The sequence below is a fragment of the Oncorhynchus gorbuscha genome, linkage group LG01 (genome assembly GCF_021184085.1).
Source record: "Oncorhynchus gorbuscha isolate QuinsamMale2020 ecotype Even-year linkage group LG01, OgorEven_v1.0, whole genome shotgun sequence".
NCBI lineage: Eukaryota > Metazoa > Chordata > Actinopteri > Salmoniformes > Salmonidae > Oncorhynchus > Oncorhynchus gorbuscha.
In genome coordinates this window covers 17,528,095-17,549,428 of record NC_060173.1, presented here as the reverse complement: position 1 = coordinate 17,549,428, position 21,334 = coordinate 17,528,095, and the positions used below count along the sequence as shown (strand labels likewise).

The following is a 21,334-nucleotide window of genomic DNA, read 5'->3' as shown; positions in this document are numbered from 1 at the left end:
CAACCACGCTGCATTTCGGTCCGACTCTCTTTCGACAAACGAAGAACGACGTTACACAGAGACATGTACAAAGCTCTCCCTCACCCTCCATTTGGCATATCTGACCAGAATTCTATCCTCCTGATTCCTGCTTACAAGCAACAATTAAAGCAAGAAGCACCAATGACTCGATCTATAAAAAAAGTGGTCAGATGAAGCAGATGCTAAACTACAGGACTGTTTTGCTAGCTCAGACTGGAATATGTTCCGGGATTCTTCCAATGGCATTGAGGAGTACACCACATCAGTCACTGGCTTTATCAATAAGTGCATAGAGGATGTCGTCCCAACAGTAACTGTACGTACATATCCCAACAAGAAGCCATGGATTACAGGCAACATTTGCATTGAGCTAAAGGGTAGAGCTGCCACTTTCAAGGTGCGGGACTCTAACCCGGAAGCTTATAAGAAATCCTGCTATGCCCTCTGACGAACCGGCAAAGCGCCAATACAAGACTAAGATTGAATCGTACTACTCCGGCTCCGATGCTCGTCGGATGTGGCAGAGCCTGCAAACTATTACAGACTACAAAGGGAAGAAAAGACGCAAGCTGCCCAGTGACACGAGCCTACCACTTCTCTGCTTTGAGGCAAGCAACACTGAGGCATGCATGAGAGAATCAGATGTTCCGGACGACTGTGTGATCACGCTCTCCGTAGCCGACGTGAGTAAGACCTTTAAATAGGTTAACATTCACAAGGTCGCTGCGCAAGACGGATTACCAGGACGTGTGCTCCGGGCATGTGCTGACCAACTGGCAGGTGTCTTCACTGACATTTTCAACATGTCTCTGGTTGAGTCTGTAATACCAACATGCTTCAAGCAGACCACCATAGTCCCTGTGCCCAAGCGAACTAAGGTAACCTGCCTAAATGACTACAGACCCGTAGCACTAACGTCCGTAGCCATGAAGTGCTTTGAAAGGCTGGTAATGGCCCACATTAACACCATTATCCCAGAAACCCTAGACCCACTCCAATTTGCGTACCGCTCAAACAGATCCACAGATGATGCAATCTCTATTGCACTCCACACTGCCCTTTCCCACCTGGACAAAAGGAACACCTACCTGAGAATGCTATTCATTGACTACAGCTCAGTATTCAACACCATAGTGCCCTCAAAGCTCATCACTAAGCAAAGGACCCAGGGACTAAAGACCTTCCTCTGCAACTGGATTCTGGACTTCCTGATGGGCCATCCCCAGGTGGTGAGGGTAGGTAGCAACACATCTGCCACACTGATCCTCAACACTGGAGCCCCTCATTGGCCCCTCAGTCCTGTACAATTTGTAAGTCGCTCTGGATAAGAGCGTCTGCTAAATGACTTAAATGTAAAATGTAAATGTACTCCCTGTTAACCCACGACTACATGGCAAGGCACGACTTCAACATCATCATTAGGTTTGCCGATGATACAACAGTGGTAGGCCTGATCACCGTCAACGATGAGACAGCATATAGGAAGGAGGTCAGAGACCTGGCCGGGTGGTGCCAGAATAACAACCTATCCCTCAACGTAATCAAGACAAAGGAGATGATTGTGGACTACAGGAAAAGGAGAACCAAGCACGCCCCCATTCTCATCGACGGGGCTATAGTGGAGCAGGTTGAGAGCTTCAAGTTCCTTGGTGTCCACATCACCAACAAACTAGAATGGCCCAAACACACCAAGACAGTCGTGAAGAGGGCACGACAAAACCTATTCCCCCTCAGAAGACTGAAAAGATTTGGCATGGGTCCTCAGATCCTCAAAAAGTTCTACAGCTGCACCATCGAGAGCATCCTGACGTGTTGCATCACTGCAAGGCACTACAGAGGGTAGTGCGTATGGCCCAGTACATCACTGGGGCTAAACTGCCTACCATCCAGGACCTCTACACCAGGCAGTGTCAGAGGAAGGCCCTAAGAATTGTCAAGACCCCAGCCACCCCAGTCATAGACTGTTCTCTCTGCTACCGCATGGCAAGTGGTCAGTGGTGGTTCTGGGGTGGGGGGGGGCATTGCCCCTGTGACAACAATTTTGGACCCCCTTGTGGCCCCCCTAAATGTGGAGTATGAAATAATTTTTACATAACTAAGTATTGCTATCTTTCTTTTTTAAAATCCGTTATTAGACAGTGGCAACGATGATGATTATGAACATGGTCTTTTGCCTGCTAATGCCTGCAATGCAGTGAAGAAAACGATGACAACAATAACGTCTAATGTCACTGGCCCCTCTAACAGTACAACTGGCCCCAGCTTGGCCCCCCCAGTTGAAATGGTCTAGAACCGCCACTGCAAGTGGTACCTGAGCGCCAAGTCTAGGACCAAAATGCTTCTCAACAGCTTTTACCCTCAAGCCTTTTACCCCTGAACTGGCTACTATTTGCATTGTATCCCCCCACTCTTCCCCCAAACACTCTTTTACACTGCTGCTACTCTCTGTTTATCATCTATGCATAGTCACTTTAACTATACATTCATGTCCATATTACCTCAATTGGCCCGACTAACCGCACATTGGCTACCCGGACTATTTGCATTGTGTCCCACCACCCCCCCGACCCCCTCTTTTACGCTGCTGCTACTCTCTGTTTATCATTTATGCATAGTCACTTTAACTATAGCTACATGTACATATTACCTCAATTAGCCCGACTAACCGGTGCCCCCGCACATTGACTCTCTACCGGTACCACCTTTACACCTGCATTGTTTGCTGTTTGGGGTTTTAGGCTGGGTTTCTGTACAGCACTTTGAGATATCAGCTGATGTACGAAGGGCTATATAAATAAATTTGATTTGATTTGATTTGATTTGATATATAGCCTCACAACTGTTACTTTTACTTTCATTTCACTGTTTTTTAAATGTTATTTCTTTACTTATCTTTTGTTTACCTAATACCTATTTTTTCCTGAAAAATTGCACTGTTGCTTAGGGCTTGTAAGTAAGCATTTCACCTGTTGTATTTGGTGCACTTGACAAATTAACGTGACAAGTTGATTTGATTCACAGTGTCTTCTGAACAGTTGATGTTAAGATGTGTCTTTTACTTGCACTCTGTGAAGCAATTATTTGGGCTGCAATTTCTGAGGCTGGTAACCCTAATGAACATATCCTCTGCAGCAGAAGTAACTCTGGGTCTTCCATCCCTGTGGTGGTGCTCATGAGAGCCAGTTTCATCATAGAGCTTGATGGTTTTTACAACTGCACATTCAGAGTACTTGAAATGTTCCATATTGACTGACTTTCATGTCTTAAAGTAACGATGGACTGTCATTTCTCTTTGCATATTTGAGCTATTCTTCGTCTTTACCAATGAGGACTATCTTCTGTATAACCCTTACCATGTCACAACACATCTGATTGGCTCAGACGCATTAAGAAGGAAATAAACTCCACATATTTACTTTTAACAAGGCACACCTGTCAATTTAAATGCATTCCAGGTGATTACCTCATGAAGCTGTTGAAAGAATGCTGAGAATGTGCAAAGCTGTCATCAAGGCCGCTTTGCTGGGTGGCAATTTGAAGAATCTCAAATATAAATTATATTTGGATTTGTTTAACCTTTTTGGTTAGTACATGATTCCTTATGTGTTATTTCATAGTTTTGATGTCTTCACTATTATTCTACAATGTAGAAAATAGTAAAAATAAGAAAACCCTTGAATGAGTAGGTGTTCTAAAACTTTTGACCGGTAGGGTATATATATATATATATATATCAATCAGTGTGTTTGAGTTTAACCATATATTGTATTTAATGCAATATTTGTTCTGTCTTTTCTGGAGAATACAATATAAATTGTAACCAGATTTTATGGCTTGTTCAAGAATTAATTGAAAATGACAAGATGTAATATTTTTTTACAGAGTCATGTTTTAGTAATTTACTAGAGAACCAATTAATAGAATAGAATGTAATTTAGCAGACACTCTTATGCAGAGCGACTTACAGGAGCAATTAGGGTTAAGAGCCTTGCTCAAAGGCACATCAACAGATTTTTCACCTAGTCGGCTTGGAATTCAAACCAACGACCTTTCAGCTACTGACTCAATGCTCTTAATCGCTGGCTACCTGCCGCCCAGTTCAGGTTTAAGTATAACCTATGTATGAGTGAAGCTTTTAGTGAGAGGTTTAATACTTTAACATCTAATAACTTCAAACACCCAAACTCACATTCTTTATATAAATAAGCACGTTTAATTTAGGCTTCGTGTTCCAATTTTTTAAAACATTAGTATACCGTAATATGACTAAAGACTTAAAAAGTCTGACAGTTGCTTTAGACAGAGGAAGCAGCCAGCTGGAGAGATGGCTATTCATTCTACATATTCATTATGCCAACAACAGTAGTGGTACCTGTTGATTCTCCCTTCAGGAGGAGCTAGAGACTGAGTGAATCCTATCTGAATTTTGAAATCTATTACATTGTAATGTGTTTGTTTTCAGAAATACAAGGCAGATGAATGGCAGCGTATTTATGACTGTGTGTTTGGGAACATTAAAGTGGATAACGCATGTAAGACACCATGCAGAACGTCACCATCCACTTAGTCCAATGATCAATGAATGGCAATGAATCAACATGAAACTCTACAGCAGCCTGTTCCCTACTGCTCACTGCAATTACTGCCCACTGACAGGAACAATACCACAACATTTCCCTTTCTTGAGCAGGCAATTAGTGACTGCTTGGGCTAAAGACCCAGAGCCAAGGCTCAGCAAATACTGGTCAGCTTCCTACTCTGTGGCCAGTGGGGATCCTGAATTCTGACTGTTGCATTGATGATTCATTCTTACTATCTTTGTTCCTAAAAGTCAATTCTCTTCAAGGATAGAAATGCACCCTCTCAGGAAAATCAGATTTCAGCTTTTTTGCCAGTGGGGTGTCATTAGACACTATGAAATTACACATTGTTATGTTTTGTAGAAATATATCTATTTTTACAGCAGGTTGATGTAGCACATTGGCCTGTACAGTGTCGCATAGACTTGCAATGCATATTTTTTTCTTACTACGGTTAATATATATATATTACTACTAACATCTAAGGTGACTCCAATGTGTAATTAGTAGTCTGTCTCATATCAGTATTCACTCCATAAATATTATTTTTGCTGTACTTTTTGAAAGAGTTTCAACTTAAGTATTTACCAAATCTCATGAAAATGTCAATTGCGGATTATTGTCATTTCAATGTCCAAACACTGAATGAAAAATGATAAGTACGCCCTCTGCTGATAGATTCCAGGAAGGTCATTTCGAGAACAAGCCTAATGTCTGGCATTTCTTGGAAATAGAATACTGAAGTTAAGGTTAGATTTAGGTTTGGGTTTGGGTTAGGTTTGTGGCTGAAGCTACAGTAATGTTGGGATTGTATCTCTGCATGTCTGGCAGACATATCAGTGTGGATGACGGATCACCACCTCAAGCTGAACTTCGGCAAGACGGAGCTGCCAATGGTTCCAATGGTGGAACAAACTCCCTCACGACGCCAGGACAGCGGAGTCAATCACCACCTTCCGGAGACACCTGAAACCCCACCTCTTTAAGGAATACCTAGGATAGGATAAAGTAATCCTTCTCACCCCCCTTAAAAGATTTAGATGCACTATTGTAAAGTGGCTGTTCCACTGGATGTCATAAGGTGAATGCACCAATTTGTAAGTCGCTCTGGATAAGAGCGTCTGCTAAATTACTTAAATGTAAATGTAATGTAAATGATTGAACCCGAATGTGAACATGAAGCTAGGGTCACAGTTGTGGTAGACGCTACAGTTAGGGTTGAACCAGGATGTGGGCATGAAGCTAGGGTTACAGTTGTGGTAGACGCTACAGTTAGGGTTGAACCAGGATGTGGGCATGAAGCTAGGGTTACAGTTGTGGTAGACGCTACAGTTAGGGTTGAACCAGGATGTGGGCATGAAGCTAGGGTTACAGTTGTGGTAGACGCTACAGTTAGGGTTGAACCAGGATGTGGGCATGAAGCTAGGGTTACAGTTGTGGTAGACGCTACAGTTAGGGTTGAACCAGGATGTGGGCATGAAGCTAGGGTTACAGTTGTGGTAGACGCTACAGTTAGGGTTGAACCAGGATGTGGGCATGAAGCTAGGGTTACAGTTGTGGTAGACGCTACAGTTAGGGTTGAACCAGGATGTGGGCATGAAGCTATAGGCTTAGAGTTAGGGTTGTTGTTGAGGCTAGGGCTGGGGTTGAACAGGGATGTGGACATGAACCTTAACCAAAACAGAGCATGGGTTGCTGTCATAACTTGACCATAAACTGCTTACAGATTAAGGAAACTAATATGTAATTTGGGTGAACTATCCCTTTAACATAGCAGGAGCAGCACCATCTAGTGTTCAGAGCCTGGTCATATCAGGGTGCAGGATGGGACATAAACCTAACAACTTCAATGACTAACTTCTCGAACAGGGGAAAAAACCACCACCAAATTCACTGAGAATACATTACAAAGGATGAAGAAACAATAATCAAAGCCGCAGCGTCATACTAATTGTCGAACACTGAGATGTGATACTGTTTACTGGTTGTTAGGTGGGATTGTCATGGGGTGTGGGGGGTCCGTGGGTGGCTTTTTACAATGTCTGTGGATTTCTCATGTCTTACTGAATATTATACCTTTTTTTGTTCCAAATTGGATATTAGGTACTATATAGTATTTTATTGAATATTATATGAATCCTATCAATTAAAATGGCCAATTTGGGTGCAATCATTTAGCTTAATTCCTCAGGGATTAAATTATATTTCTACAAATTAATGTTGCAGGAATGCTAATCTTATCCGTTTCTTACTACAGAAATGATTTCAGAACAATCTGAGATGGTGGGTGTGGTGGCTTGTTGAAATGACATGAAACGACCCTTACAGACATTTAGATCCAGCATAAGCTCCTCCTCATAAATATGACTCTAAGTATTCAGAGAAAGATTCCAGTTGTTAACTTATGCCCACATTATGAAAACAATAAAATATTAAATAACTTAAATAATAATAAGTGATACTGACGTGGTGGTATACACTTCAAACTTCAGCAACATATTTTTATTCAAGAAATAATGTGAATTTAATAAAAATCTTAACTCAAAAGCTGTAAATGACAACATTTGCTAACGTTAGTGGGATATTAAAAAAGGGTTCTCATGAGCTTTGTTACTCTCAGGATTCCCCTGTAACCCCAGACCCACACCACCATGGATATGTATAGACAACATGTGGGAAAAAACCTGTTTCCCACCGCAGCTCATAGACATCCACACACAGATATACCTCATCAACTGGCCTAACGCTTTGCCATACTGAGAGGCCATTGTCCACTCAAACCTGGGAAACGTATTGCTGCTAAATGAATTTGAGGTTGAGCAATACCCAGAAAATGTGGTTCTTTTAGACTACCTCCTTGTTGTTCCCTACCCGGTTTTGTTCTTTGGTGCAGGGACACAAGACTTGCCATTGTAACAGCTTCTCCTATTTATTCTATTCTGTTAACCCCTTTTAAGAAGTGTGGAAATTCCATCACTCCAAGGACGGGAGTTTTCTTTACAGGGTGCCACCTATTTGCTGCTCATAAAACAATATTTAGGTTGATTCAGTGCATTGTGTGCGTCACCTCACTGAATGGGCCCCATTCATGCAGGGTGAAGGGTGTAGCGTGGGGCTATGCCGAGGTAGCGTGGGTCCCTGTGTTCTGGGGAGGGGCTGTCACTTGTTAGCAGGAGTGGTAGAAAGGAGGCCTGCCAGCGTCCTATGCTTGGGTTAGCATTGAGGTGATTTAACTGCATAATCGGATTGAAACTGAGCCACGGTATTTATGTCAGTTCACATTTCATCAAATGGGGAGTGTGAATTGAAGTCGACAGTACAGAGGGTTAATCCAGAACTAAAGCCAAAATAATTAGGGGCTCCATCTAATCCACTCGCCATTCTACAAGCTGGGGAGAACATTGAAATGAGACAACGCTTTCTGTTGGCAGGCTACTATGGCCAAAACATTTAAATGGACCAATCACCTCCCAGATTCTCGCCCCTGCCAGGCTCTTAGATGCTGTATTGGCTCTTTGAGCATGAAAATGAGTTTTGCTCCATGATTGCAGTAATGAATTTAGCAATGAATTTTAAATGAAAAAGAAACACATGCACCAATGACACATCAAACTGCTGAGGAATGCATAGGATAATGGTTTGTGATTCAATTAAATCCAAATAAATTATATTTTATAAATGAGAAATGATTAGTTCGTTTCGAGTATAGTTTAGTTTGGTTTAAACTTTAGCCTCTAGTTTTAGTTTAGGAATGGAATACTGAATGGATGTTAGCCATGCATTTTTCTCTTTTATGTAGGCCAACGTGAATGAGAAATTACCGAAAGCAATCCAAGGATTTCAAATGAATGCTTTGAATATAATGTATAATATAAAAAGGCCTGCTGGATTTAACCCTTCACTTAATTGGACTTTTAAAACGTCAACAGATATAAATTTTCTACCTTGACAAAAACTGCAAACTTTAGCACGTATTATTTTTTTACAGACTTTTCGTTATATCTGAAAGTAATACAATGTGTATAATTCAGTGTCCTGTCCCCTAAACTTTTGAATGGGCTTGACAATTATATCCAGAGAAAGAGATTTTGTTTAACAAGTGATACATTGTTTATTTTTTATGGGCTAAAAATGATTTGATCCCCTTTTTTCAATACTCCCCTTGCAAGGAAAACAACACTGAGCCTTTTTCTAAAATGTTTTATGAGATTGGAGAACACATTGGGAGGGATCTTAGACCATTCCTCAATACAGAATCTTTTCAGATCCTTGATATCCTTTGTCTGCGCTTACTGCCCTCTTCAAATCAAACCACAGATTTTCAATGGTGTCGAAAGAACAACACATATGCAGAAAATTGTGGCACAAATCCTTTCTAAGTCCTGGTATTGATATTAGCATTTTTTCCAAAGGAAACCAATATGTCATTTTGTAATTTGGATGAATTATCCCTTTAAAGCTGCAATATGTAACTTTTTTGCCGATCTAACCAAATTCACATTGAAATGTAAGTTATAGATCTGTCATTCTCATTGAAAGCAAGTCTAAGAAGCTGTATACAGTATCTGTTTTATGTACACTATTTCTATGCTTCCCATTCTTTACTTTCGATTTCGTACACCAGATTCAATCTCCTGAAAATATATTTTTGGTTATTGAAAAGATATTTCACAGCGGTTTAGATGGTATAATGATTCTCTACATTTGCTTGTTTTGTCACAAACTAAAATTAAGCCAACTATTATAATTTCAGCAACCAGGAAATGGAGGAGAAATTTCTGCATTTTGCACCTTTAAATGGTGTAAAGAGAGAGGTTTCCTGTTTAGGAAGAACAGGAAAGGGCAGGGAGTTTCTGCAAAGCTTTTTGATTGGTTCACCTGAGTGGGCGTTGTGTCATAATCACAGCCTGTAAGAGCATACTGCGTGCTAAAGCAGCCCCAGGATTATGGCTATGTTTTATACAGGGGCGTCGGTGGAAACTTTAAAGATAATACATAAATCATGACTACGGTGTCTTCGGAAAGTATTCAGACCCATTCCCCTTTTACACATTTTGTTACTTTACAACCTTATTCTAAAATGTATTAAATTAATTTTGTCCTCAATCAACACACAATACCTCATAATGATAAATTGAAAGCAGGTTTTTAGAAATTTTGCAAATGTATTACAAATAAAAAAAACTGAAATACCTTATTTACATAAGTATTTAGACACTTTGCTATAAGATGCATCGACAGGTGTGTGCCTTTCGAAATCATGTCCAATCACAATACTTTCTGAAGGCATTGTATTTGTCTTCTACGATGTGTAATATTGGGATGCAAACTCAAATTTCAATACATTAACTGTCCGACGTGGTACATGTGTATTCTTTTAATCCCATAATCTATCAAGGCGAGACCCAGATGGTTGAAATTTAACAATGTTTATTAATCCAAAAGGAGTTGGCAAGATAAAGGTTGTGGACAGGCAAGAGGTCAAAACCAGATCAGGGTCCAGGAGGTATGGTCATGGTCAAGGCAGGTAGACACAGAGTCCAGAAACAAGCAAGGGTCAAAATGGGGAGGACTAGAAAAAGAAGAATAGCAAAAAGCAGGAGACCGGAAAAACCGCTGGTCGACTAGGAACATACAAGACGAACTGGCACAGAGAGAAAGGAAACACAGGGATAAATACACTGGGGAAAACAAGCGACACCTGGAGGGGGATAAGACAATAATGAGGACAAGTGAAACAGATCAGTGTGTGACATGATCATGTGTGAGGTGTATACTTTTGTTTCAAAGTATATTTATTTGACTACCAAAAAACACTGACCCTGATTTAGCCCACTGCAGTAAAAGGTAAAATCTACTTGAATCTATAGCAAGACCTGAAAATGATTTTCAAGCGAGGATGTTCTGGTGCTGTTTGTGCAATTCAAAGTACTGATTGGGGACTTATTTGTGGAGAAATTTATTTTTCTGAGTGATATGTAATGTTTTATTTGTGCTTCCCATGACTGTGTTGTATTTGAATGTATATATACACTATGTATATATCTACCTTGCCCTAAGTGTTGTTGTCTGTGCCCAATGCTTGTACCATGTTTTGTGCTGATGCCTTGTGTTGCTACCATGTGGTGTGTTGCTGCCATGCTATGTTGTCTTAGGTCTCTCTTTATGTGGTGTTACCTCTCTTGTGATTTGTCTTTTTTACATTTTTATCCCAGACTCTGTCCTGCAGGAGGCCTTTTTCCTTTTGGTAGGCTGTCATTGTAAATAATTTGTTCTTAGCTGACTTGCCTAGTTAAATAATAAAATAGAGCATACCAAACATTACAAACACCTTGCTTTTCCTTCACTCTGCAGTCCAACTCATCCCAAACCATCTCAATTGGGTTGAGGCCAGGTTATTGTGGAGGCCAGGTCATCTGATGCAGCGCTCCATCACTCTCCTTCTTGGTCAAATAGCCCTTACACAGCCTGGAGGTGTGTTGGGTCATTTTCCTGTTGAAAATCAAATGATAGTCCCACTAAGCCCAAACAAGATGGAATGGCGTATGGCTGCAGAATGCTGTGGTGGCCATGCTGCTTAAGAGTGCCTTGAATTCCAAATAAATCAGTGTCACCCAAATTTGGACTCATCAGACCAAAGGACAGAGTTCCACCGCTCTAATGTCCATTGCTTGTCTTCTTCTTATTGGTTTCTTTGCAGCACTTTGAACATGGAGGCCTGATTCACGTAGTCTCCTCTGAACAGTTGATGTGTCTGTGAACTCTGTGAAGCATGTTTTGGGCAGCAATTTCTGCCCAAAACTTTCTGGTTCTGTAAACTTTCCGGTTCTGTAGAAGAATATGTTTTAAAGTTATAAACATAATTGAAAATGGTCCAAAACATTATATTGCATGAAGTTTGATTTGGAGTTCTGATATTTGGCAAGCATGGTAAACAGTAGAGAAGTAACTTGTCCTAAGGCAATGTGTAAAACAACATCCTGATGGTGGCACAGTGGGCCCATAGTTGATGTCTGGCATTGCTGCTTACCCTCTCGCTTTGGCTCTTCTCTGTTGTAGCCTACATTCATGAATTTGCTTAGTTACAAAATACTAATATACACAAACATAAAAAATATTGTGCAAAATGTTTGCCTGTCCATGTTTTTATTACTATTCCAGTTATTTATTTATTTAAGAACACATTAATTAATTAATTGAGTTGGCAGTAATTTTGTTTGAGAGCCACCAGTGATCTGCATCAAAAATCCAGTGCGACGTTTGCGTACTATTTTCTTTCGTCATCATTCTGCGACAGGCTTGCCAGCACACAAAAACCACAACACAGACACTCAAACAAAATAATCGTTGCTGATTGCATGTGGTTTGCGAAATATCGATGTTGATACGTAGCAATTCCAGGTAAGCTGAACTGTTGTCACCAAATGTAGACTGATTTTCTTATATGGGCTTGTGTTTTTATCTTAGCTAGCGTTAGCTATCTAAGTTAGCATCTGAGCCTACCAATAAATACATTTTGATAACGTTAGTTAGCTAACGTAAATAATTAGTGCGATGCATGTGCCAGATACAGTACTGTAGATAAAATGCCAAAGGCTGGGCAAGCCTTTCGTGTGACAGCAAGTTTTCGTTTCAAGGCAAACTACGCTAGCTAGCTTGCTAACTGACGTTTTTGTAATTATTTTTTTTGGTCACATTTGATTTTAGTGCAGAAAAACCAGTATGCATACAAGAAATATACAAACATACATTGATAACATATGCTAGGGGGGTACAACAAATTACAGATTATACAAATACATTAAAAGATGCACACATTGATTGTTTTAGCAGCTTTCTTATTAGAAAAATGTAGAATGGTTTAATGTACTGCTCGAATTCCTTATAGAAAACACGGGAGAGTGGTTAATTACAAGTGAATTTACATATTTATCAATATGAGTTTTCCATTAGCACAATTAGATTGAGAATTGTTTTTCTTTATCCTGTCCATAGTTAAGGAAGCAGAACGTTCTCCCATTTAAAAAAAAAACAAGTAATCAAGAATATTAACAATTATTCAACTATGAATATCTTTCCATAATTTCTTTACATGTAGAAACTGTTTCTGGATGCTCAACATAAAAAGTACTGTTCATGTCTGAGTGTCTTCATGTAATACTTACAGATCATTCTGAATTAGACCTCTTTGACCTTGTTAACAAGCAGGTATTTATGTGGTAATAACCATACTTTTTTTTCCGATATTATTGACAAGAATTTCAGTAAGTTGTGACATAAGGAATGGATACAATATCCCTTTTGAAATTAAGCACGTATAGATCTGTTATTCTGAGGGCGCAAGGAGAAACACATGTTTACTATTGGAGCGACAACTGGATCAAGCAAGGGCAGGTCAGGAAGGTGAGGTCTGGTTACACCTCTAAACAACATGAGAGTTCCAGATGGAATAGCATCAAAGACTATGGCAAACTCTCTAGGTGTTGTGGTCCTTCTGTAGCTCAGTTGGTAGAGCATGGCGCTTGTAACGCCAGGGTAGTGGGTTCGATCCCCGGGACCACCCATACGTAGAATGTATGCACACATGACTGTAAGTCGCTTTGGATAAAAGCGTCTGCTAAATGGCATATATTATTATATTATTATTATTATATTATTATAATGAGGTAAAAATTCCTCATAATTGAGTAACTATCCTTCTGCATTAAAAAGTTGACTCACCAGCAGGATATGATTATTAAACCATTTCTTAAAAAATAGACTTTACTTCTATACAAAATATCCGTATTGTTCCAGATGAAATACCTATGTGGGGAAAAATGGTTTATTTATTAACGACCACGCTAAGAATACTTGTCTATGAAAAGCAGATCATTTTGTAGGAATCTTATCAAGGAATCTTAACAATGTTATAGTTACAAAGTGACAAATTGAAGCCACCGTGTTAACTGATGTTTGAGTTGATTACATAACAGTCCTGACATCATTAGTGATAGTTACTATTGTAACGTTGATATTGGTGATGAAGTTTTTCTGGACACATTAACTTAAACTTATCTTTGATATATAAACCTATCAATTCTGTGCAAGTAACTAGCTAGCCCGGTATGGCTGTTTTGTGCAGCTCTAACTGCCTCAATATTCAAGTGGATATAACAGTAATTGTAACATTATATTGCCATGTCAATGCATTGAAAGTAAAGTTACCTAGCTGTCCATCCCTTTAGATATGTTTACAAAATGACTAAGGTTATTTAATATCTCAAATTCTACGCATTTTGCAATGGGGCGGAGAGAAGATTTAGAAATTTTATAGCTAATGTCATGGAATTCTACTTATTTTGCCATGGGGAGGAGAGGAACATGAGCCATTTACAGGGGTATGCGCAATGCCGTTGGGAGTACGGCAAAAAAAATGTGAGTCAGAAAAAATAAATCACATTTTCAAACAGTCCATTTACATTTTCTAATGGGGCTATATATTTGGGTGAGTTTTTTTTTTCTCGCCAGAGTAGCCTCGTTTCACTGCCACATTAAATTAAACCATCTAGTTGTTCAGTGAAATAACAACACAATGTCAAATACAGTTAGCCTAGTCAAATAATTAACATTCAATCACATTAACCATTACTCTCTCACGGGAATTCCACTAACAGTCCGTATGTTGCCAAATGTAGCTGCTGCTCATGTTGGTATCTGTACTGATGGCGTGATAGGGAGACATAGTTAACTGGTAACATGTGTGCAAGCAGTTGCTCCCAACGCCACTTGGGTACACTGCAGCATCCACCGAGAGGCTCTTGCTGCCAAGAGAATGCCTGACAGCTTGAAAGACGTTTTGGACACTACAGGGAAAATGGTTAAATTTGTTAACGCAAGGCCGCTGAACACTCATGTAATTTCTGCACTTTGCAATGATATGGGCAGCGACCATGTAACGCTTTTACAACTTACCGAAGCTGGTTATCAAGGGGCAACGTTTTTTTTTAAATTGAGAGACAAGCCTGAATGATCTGAGTCTAGGATTACAGGGACTCTCCACAACTATATTCAATGTGTGGGACAAAATTGAGGCTATGATTTAGAAGTTGGAGCTCTTCTCTGTCTGCATTAACAAGGACAACACACAGGTCTTTCCATCATTGTATGATTTTTTTTTTGTGTGCAAATGAACTCAAGCTTACTGTTAATCTTAATGTTAATCATTAGCCACTGCCAGGTTTCTGGATTGGGCTGCGCTCCAGAGTAATCGCGCTGTTAAGACACTGATGCCTTTTGCAACCACGTACCTATGTGAGAGTGGATTCTCGGCCCTCACAGCATGAAAACTAAATACAGGCACAGACTGTGTGTGGAAAATGATTTAAGACAGACTCTCAACCCAACATTGCAGAGATACAGTGCCTTGCGAAAGTATTCGGCCCCCTTGAACTTTGCGACCTTTTGCCACATTTCAGGCTTCAAACGTAAAGATATAAAACTGTATTTTTTTGTGAAGAATCAACAACAAGTGGGACACAATCATGAAGTGGAACGACATTTATTGGATATTTCAAACTTTTTTAACAAATCAAAAACTGAAAAATTGGGCGTGCAAAATTATTCAGCCCCCTTAAGTTAATACTTTGTAGCGCCACCTTTTGCTGCGATTATAAGTGATAATAATCTGTGATAATAAGTGATGGGAACTTAAGGATAGGAATGATGATGGTGTCTAAGAATCGTTGACAGACATGTTCTCCACTTGGTTCTGGAGCTGTAAGTCGCTTGGGGTATGTCTCTATCAGTTTTGCACATCGAGAGACTGACATTTTTTCCCATTCCTCCTTGCAAAACAGCTCGAGCTCAGTGAGGTTGGATGGAGAGCATTTGTGAACAGCAGTTTTCAGTTCTTTCCACAGATTCTCGATTGGATTCAGGTCTGGACTTTGACTTGGCCATTCTAACACCTGGATATGTTTATTTTTGAACCATTCCATTGTAGATTTTGCTTTATGTTTTGGATCATTGTCTTGTTGGAAGACAAATCTCCATCCCAGTCTCAGGTCTTTTGCAGACTCCATCAGGTTTTCTTCCAGAATGGTCCTGTATTTAGCTCCATCCATCTTCCCATAAATTTTAACCATCTTCCCTGTCCCTGCTGAAGAAAAGCAGGCCCAAACCATGATGCTGCCACCACCATGTCTGACCAGAGCACCTTCTTCCACATGTTTGGTGTGTCTCCCAGGTGGCTTGTGGCAAACTTTAAACGACACTTTTTATGGATATCTTTAAGAAATGGCTTTCTTCTTGCCACTCTTCCATAAAGGCCAGATTTGTGCAATATACAACTGATTGTTGTCCTATGGACAGAGTCTCCCACCTCAGCTGTAGATCTCTGCAGTTCATCCAGAGTGATCATGGGCCTCTTGGCTGCATCTCTGATCAGTCTTCTCCTTGTATGAGCTGAAAGTTTAGAGGGACGGCCAGGTCTTGGTAGATTTGCAGTGGTCTGATACTCCTTCCATTTCAATATTATCGCTTGCACAGTGCTCCTTGGGATGTTTAAAGCTTGGGAAATCTTTTTGTATCCAAATCCGGCTTTAAACTTCTTCACAACAGTATCTCGGACCTGCCTGGTGTGTTTCTTGTTCTTCATGATGCTCTCTGCGCTTTTAACGGACCTCTGAGACTATCACAGTGCAGGTGCATTTATACGGAGACTTGATTACACACAGGTGGATTGTATTTATCATCATTAGTCATTTAGGTCAACGTTGGATCATTCAGAGATCCTCACTGAACTTCTGGAGAGAGTTTGCTGCACTGAAAGTAAAGGGGCTGAATAATTTTGCACGGCCAATTTTTCAGTTTTTGATTTGTTATTTTTTTTTGAAATATCCAATAAATGTCGTTCCACTTCATGATTGTGTCCCACTTGTTGTTGATTCTTCACAAAAAAATACAGTTTTATATCTTTGTTTGAAGCCTGAAATGTGGCAAAAGGTCGCAAAGTTCAAGGGGGCCGAATACTTTCGCATGGCACTGTATGTGCATCCTTTCAAGCACACCCTTCTCTGTGCTGAGTTATTAACAATTTTCAATGAACAAATAAGGTTTTATATGTAAGATGGTTAAATAAAGAGCCAAATTATTGATTGTTATTATATTATTATTTGTGCCCTGGACCTATAAGAGCTCTTTGTCACTACCCATGAGCCGGGTTGTGATGACAACTCACTCATTCTTATGTTTAATAAATGTATTGTGTGTTTGTGTGTGTGTGTGGCTGACAGGCTGACAGGCAGGCAGGCAGGCAGGCAGGCAGGCAGGCAGGCAGGCAGGCAGGCTTACAATGATGGCAAAAAACTACATTTGAGAGTATGCTGACTCTGTACAAGAGGGGTACGCAGCTGGAAGTTGAATGTTTGAAGGGGTACGAGACTATAACAAGTTTGGGATCCACTGCTCTAGACAGTAGGTACATGACTTGGTGACTTTGCTTGTGTTTGTTTGGGTTTCCCCCGGTCAGGCCCCCCTGCACCGTCTTCTCATAGTGCTTTTGTGTGAGCGCGGTTGGGATGGGCCAGCAGATCTCAGGGCAGGCGGTGATGACCAGTCTACCTGAGAAGCTGATGAAACACGCCAGGCTGGTAACAGACAGCGGTTACCTCAACTACGAGGAGTTCCTGGGCAGGGTGGCAGAGCTCAATGACATGTAAGGCTGACCATGTTTTGTCCTACTGTCAATATACTCCATGTTTCCACTGTTCTTTGTAATAAGTCAGTAGGCAAAGAGAATAGCTGTCTTTCATTTCCAGATGGTAGGCTAAGGCCCAAAAGTGATACTGGTCCTCCTCTGGCACTTCTTGATCATTATCCAATTACACCCCTGGTTATTAACTGACACGATCCAGATTATGAACATAGTCAAGAGCTAGAGAGCGGCGATAAATTGCCTGAATTGATATGACGATAAATGGAATGTTTACATTTTTTAAATGATCATTTAAACTACTACTAATAGTTTGATGGTTGTATCTATCAATTGTCCCATTAACAATCACACATAATAGAAAATGTATTTCATTTCAAACTTCACATTTCTATAGTATAGGCTACTTATTATTGCAGGCATTTTGCTGATATCGTTACGTGATCGGTATGGTCGGTGTCGATTAGTGTCCCAGCTCTAGCTAGAGCATTCTCGGCCAACTGGAATTGAATCAGTAGGCTTTTAGCTCTCATAGGCAGTAGGTGACAGAAAATAAGGGTAGTTTGATGTCAGTGTTTTGGTTGGACGACAGCACTTAACCAGTGGCATAAAACAAACTATTAGATAACTTTAAGAGTGATCATAAAATATTGCAAAAATGTCATGACTCATGATAATCAAACATCCCTTTAATTGGTGGGGGTGAGCCTAATCTTCTCCATGACTATTACATTGTTCCCTTTAGTGAGTCCTTCCCTTACGGTCAAATAATTCAAACAATGTTTCTCCATGAATGTGAACTGGACAGGACAGCTAAGCTTGCAGCTGGACAGCAAAAACACCTGATCTTTGAAGTCCAGACTGGCTCGGACGCCTCTGCTCTGTGGAAAGTGGCTGTGAGGATAGTTTGTACCAAGGTGAGAGAGGGACAAACTGAAGTTGGTCTCTAATGAATAAGACTTGTCTCCATTCTCGCTAGCTGTTTACGGGGCATGTGTGTGTTTTTGAAACTTAAATTGTTTATCATTTGCAATGTGTGTTCAAGGCATGTGCATGTTTTTGAGACTGAAAAGTGTCTTATTGCCCTGTGGTTTGTCAGATCAACAAAGAGAATGGGATGGTGGAGGCGTCTCGCATCATGAACCTGTACCAGTTCATTCAGCTGTACCGTGACATTACCAGCCAGGCAGCAGAGGTGCTGTCAGCAGAGGGTGCCAGGCTCCCGTCTGGAAACCTCCCATCAGGGGACTCCTGTCAGGCCAGCATGTGGATGGGCAGGTTAGTACATCACTGTGTATGTTTTCTTTCATATTTCTGTGTGTAGTCTTGCGTTGCCATCCTTCCAAGTCTCATTTATTACTTTGCTCTACTCTATTGTGAGAAAGAGGAAGTCTGGAAGCTGAGTGATCTGTCTGTGATGCAAGCCATTGTGTTTATTCCCATACAGGGTAAAGCAGTTGACTGATGAGGAAGAGTGCTGTATCTGCATGGATGGGAAATCTGACCTCATCCTGCCTTGTGCTCATAGCTTCTGTCAGAAGTGCATTGACAAGTGGTAAGAGAGATGGACACAAGCCACAACAGTCCACAGATAAATCTGTTGTCACAAGGTCCATTTTCATGGGTAATTAGAGTCAATTCAATGAATTGGTTTGTTTTCATAGGAGTGGGCAGAGCAGGAATTGTCCGATATGCCGCTTGCAAGTGACCGCTGCTAATGAGTCGTGGGTGATGCCTGATGCCCCTACAGAGGAGGACGTAGCTGCCTATATCCTCAACCTGGCTGACGAGGCAGGCCATCCACACAGACCTTAAACTGCTCAACACTAAGACACTTTGATAAACTAGTGACAGACAAACTGACATCGGGAATAGTTTGGGGTTTTTCCTGACTTAGTGTAGGGCCTGTAGTTTTTCCTCATCAGGAAAAAACCTTGGCCTAGTTTTGGGGTATGAAGATAGGATTTAGTTTGCTTTATAGAAATGTGCCTATATGATCTTCACTTTTAACAATAACCACTGGTTATATTTATTTTATGTTCTCTTTTTTACTTTTTCATATTTTTACATGATTGCTCTCCAAAGTGGATGTGTATATAAGATTTAAAGGTGTGTATATACACTTGGTGGCCAGCTTATTAGGTACACTACGCCATTCAGGAAAATGGTTTGTTTCTACAGACAGTGAGTCACGTGGCCGTGGCTTGCCATATAAAGCAGGCAGACAGGCATCGAGGCATTCTGTTCGATTGAATGTTAGGATGGGGTCAAAAACAGCTCGTTGATGAGAGGTCGAAGGAGAATGGCAAGAATCATGTAAGCTAACAGGTGGGCCACAAACGGGTAAATAACAACGCAGTACAACAGTGGTGTGCAGAACAGCATCTCAGAACGCACAACTCGTTGGTCCTTGTCACAGATGGGCTATTACAGCAGACGACCACACCGGGTTCCACTCTTATCAGCTAAAAACAAGAAGAAGTGGTTCCAGTGGGCAAATGATCACCAATACTGGACAATTGAGGAGTGGAAAAACACTGCCTGGTCCGACGAATCCTGGTGCGTGTTGCGTCATGCTGGTGGTAGAGTCAGGGTTTGGCATAAGCAGCATGAGTCTATGGCCCCATCCTGCCTTTTCTCAACAGTACAAGCTGGTGGTGTAATGGTGTGGGGAATGCTTTCCTGGCACACTTTAGGTCCCTTAATATCAATTGAGCATCGTTTCCATGCCCTTTAAAATTCAGGCTGTTCTCGAGGCAAATGAGGGTCCGACCTGGTACTAGATGAGTGTACCTAATAAGTTGGCCACATTGTTTCCGTTCAGCTTGGTTATACCTACTCTTAGAATTGCGCTTTGAATCCTGGATAATAGTAGATGTTTTAGTATAACTTATAGGCAGCTCTGTAACTGCTGTTGAACTTCGCATAAATCACTGAATACTTTAATCTTGAAATCCACACACTCTGTGGGAATGGTTTGTAATTTCATGAAATGTGAAAATAAGTACAATAATCTCATGGATGCTTTAGCCAGGATAAAGCTTTCTATTTTCTCTTTAATCAACATGTTAGGGTGAGGTGATTTCTATGAACTATTTTTAGCTTTTAGTCTAAATGACTGTTTAACATAATTAAAACAAAACTTCTGCATTATTATTTACAATAATTATTTATTATATCACTGATACCCAGGCCAGTGCATTGGATGTTATAAATAATGTCATTTTTATTAAGTGTGAGTGAATGTTAAAATAACACATATATATATTTTTATTCCCATTAGGTAACTAAAGATTGAAGCTGTTTTGTATATGCACTCTACTCACTGTTTAGTTAAACAATGATTTAACATATTTAAACAAATATTAGTCCACAGAACATGTTTAACCAAATCTGACAAAGTATTTGGGGTTTGTAATGTTGACCAATTGCACTTTTGAACACTTTTGTATTTCGCTGTGACAATCATATTATTATTGTGCGTCTTTGAGTAAAGCTAAATCCACCACAACATAATTGATGTCCTTTAGACGTGTAGCAGGGCTCCACACTTACAAGATGAGTAACTTTGCCTGAGGACTTGTGTTAGCAACCAGAGCTAACAACAAGGCTTCAGCTCAGTGGGCTAACGCAGTCTTCAGTTACATCAATATCCTGTGTTCAACCTGGTTGTTTACAGAAGCGCACAGCCTAGTAATTTTATGAAAGACAAACTGCATTTAGCGTTTGAGTGCAATGTTCTATGGTCGCCTATAGGTGGTAGCATGTACTCTGTAACTGCACCTGTAGTTGGCTGGAGTACTTTAGAATGACTAATTCAGGATGTTTAGGATGCAACTTGCTAGATAACTATGATTATGGTCTTTTCTTGTTAATTGATAAACTGAACTGTCTCTGAACATTCATAACATAAACCAACAACAGGCTAATAAAGAGGGCAGTTATGTCTATTGTCTTATTTTATTACATGTTGGCAACCTCAGGTGGTTGTCAGTCTCATATTTGACCAACTTTGTGTTTCAGGTGCATTTGTTACAGT

At 40.4% G+C, this 21,334-nt stretch overlaps 1 protein-coding gene across 1 annotated transcript; it reads left to right on the top strand.

The window, feature by feature from the left end:
* The first annotated feature begins 11,882 nt into the window (after positions 1 to 11,882).
* Positions 11,883 to 21,243, top strand: LOC124033920 (RING finger protein 141-like). The gene is made up of 6 exons (XM_046346360.1): positions 11,883 to 12,002; positions 17,113 to 17,298; positions 18,104 to 18,212; positions 18,395 to 18,573; positions 18,743 to 18,850; positions 18,960 to 21,243. The coding sequence occupies exons 2-6, from the start codon at positions 17,162 to 17,164 to the stop codon at positions 19,108 to 19,110; spliced, it is 684 nt and encodes a 227-aa protein (XP_046202316.1). The 5' UTR covers positions 11,883 to 12,002; positions 17,113 to 17,161; the 3' UTR covers positions 19,111 to 21,243.
* Positions 21,244 to 21,334: the final 91 nt, after the last annotated feature.

What these genes read in the sequence shown, in the direction of transcription:
- LOC124033920 (XM_046346360.1), top strand. Translation starts at nt 17,162, where the DNA reads ATGGGCCAGCAGATCTCAGGGCAGGCGGTGATGACCAGTCTACCTGAG. An exon ending in TGAGGATAGTTTGTACCAAG is followed by an intron (nt 18,213 to 18,394) that starts GTGAGAGAGGGA and finishes GTGGTTTGTCAG; the next exon opens with ATCAACAAAGAGAATGGGAT. An exon ending in CAGAAGTGCATTGACAAGTG is followed by an intron (nt 18,851 to 18,959) that starts GTAAGAGAGATG and finishes TTGTTTTCATAG; the next exon opens with GAGTGGGCAGAGCAGGAATT.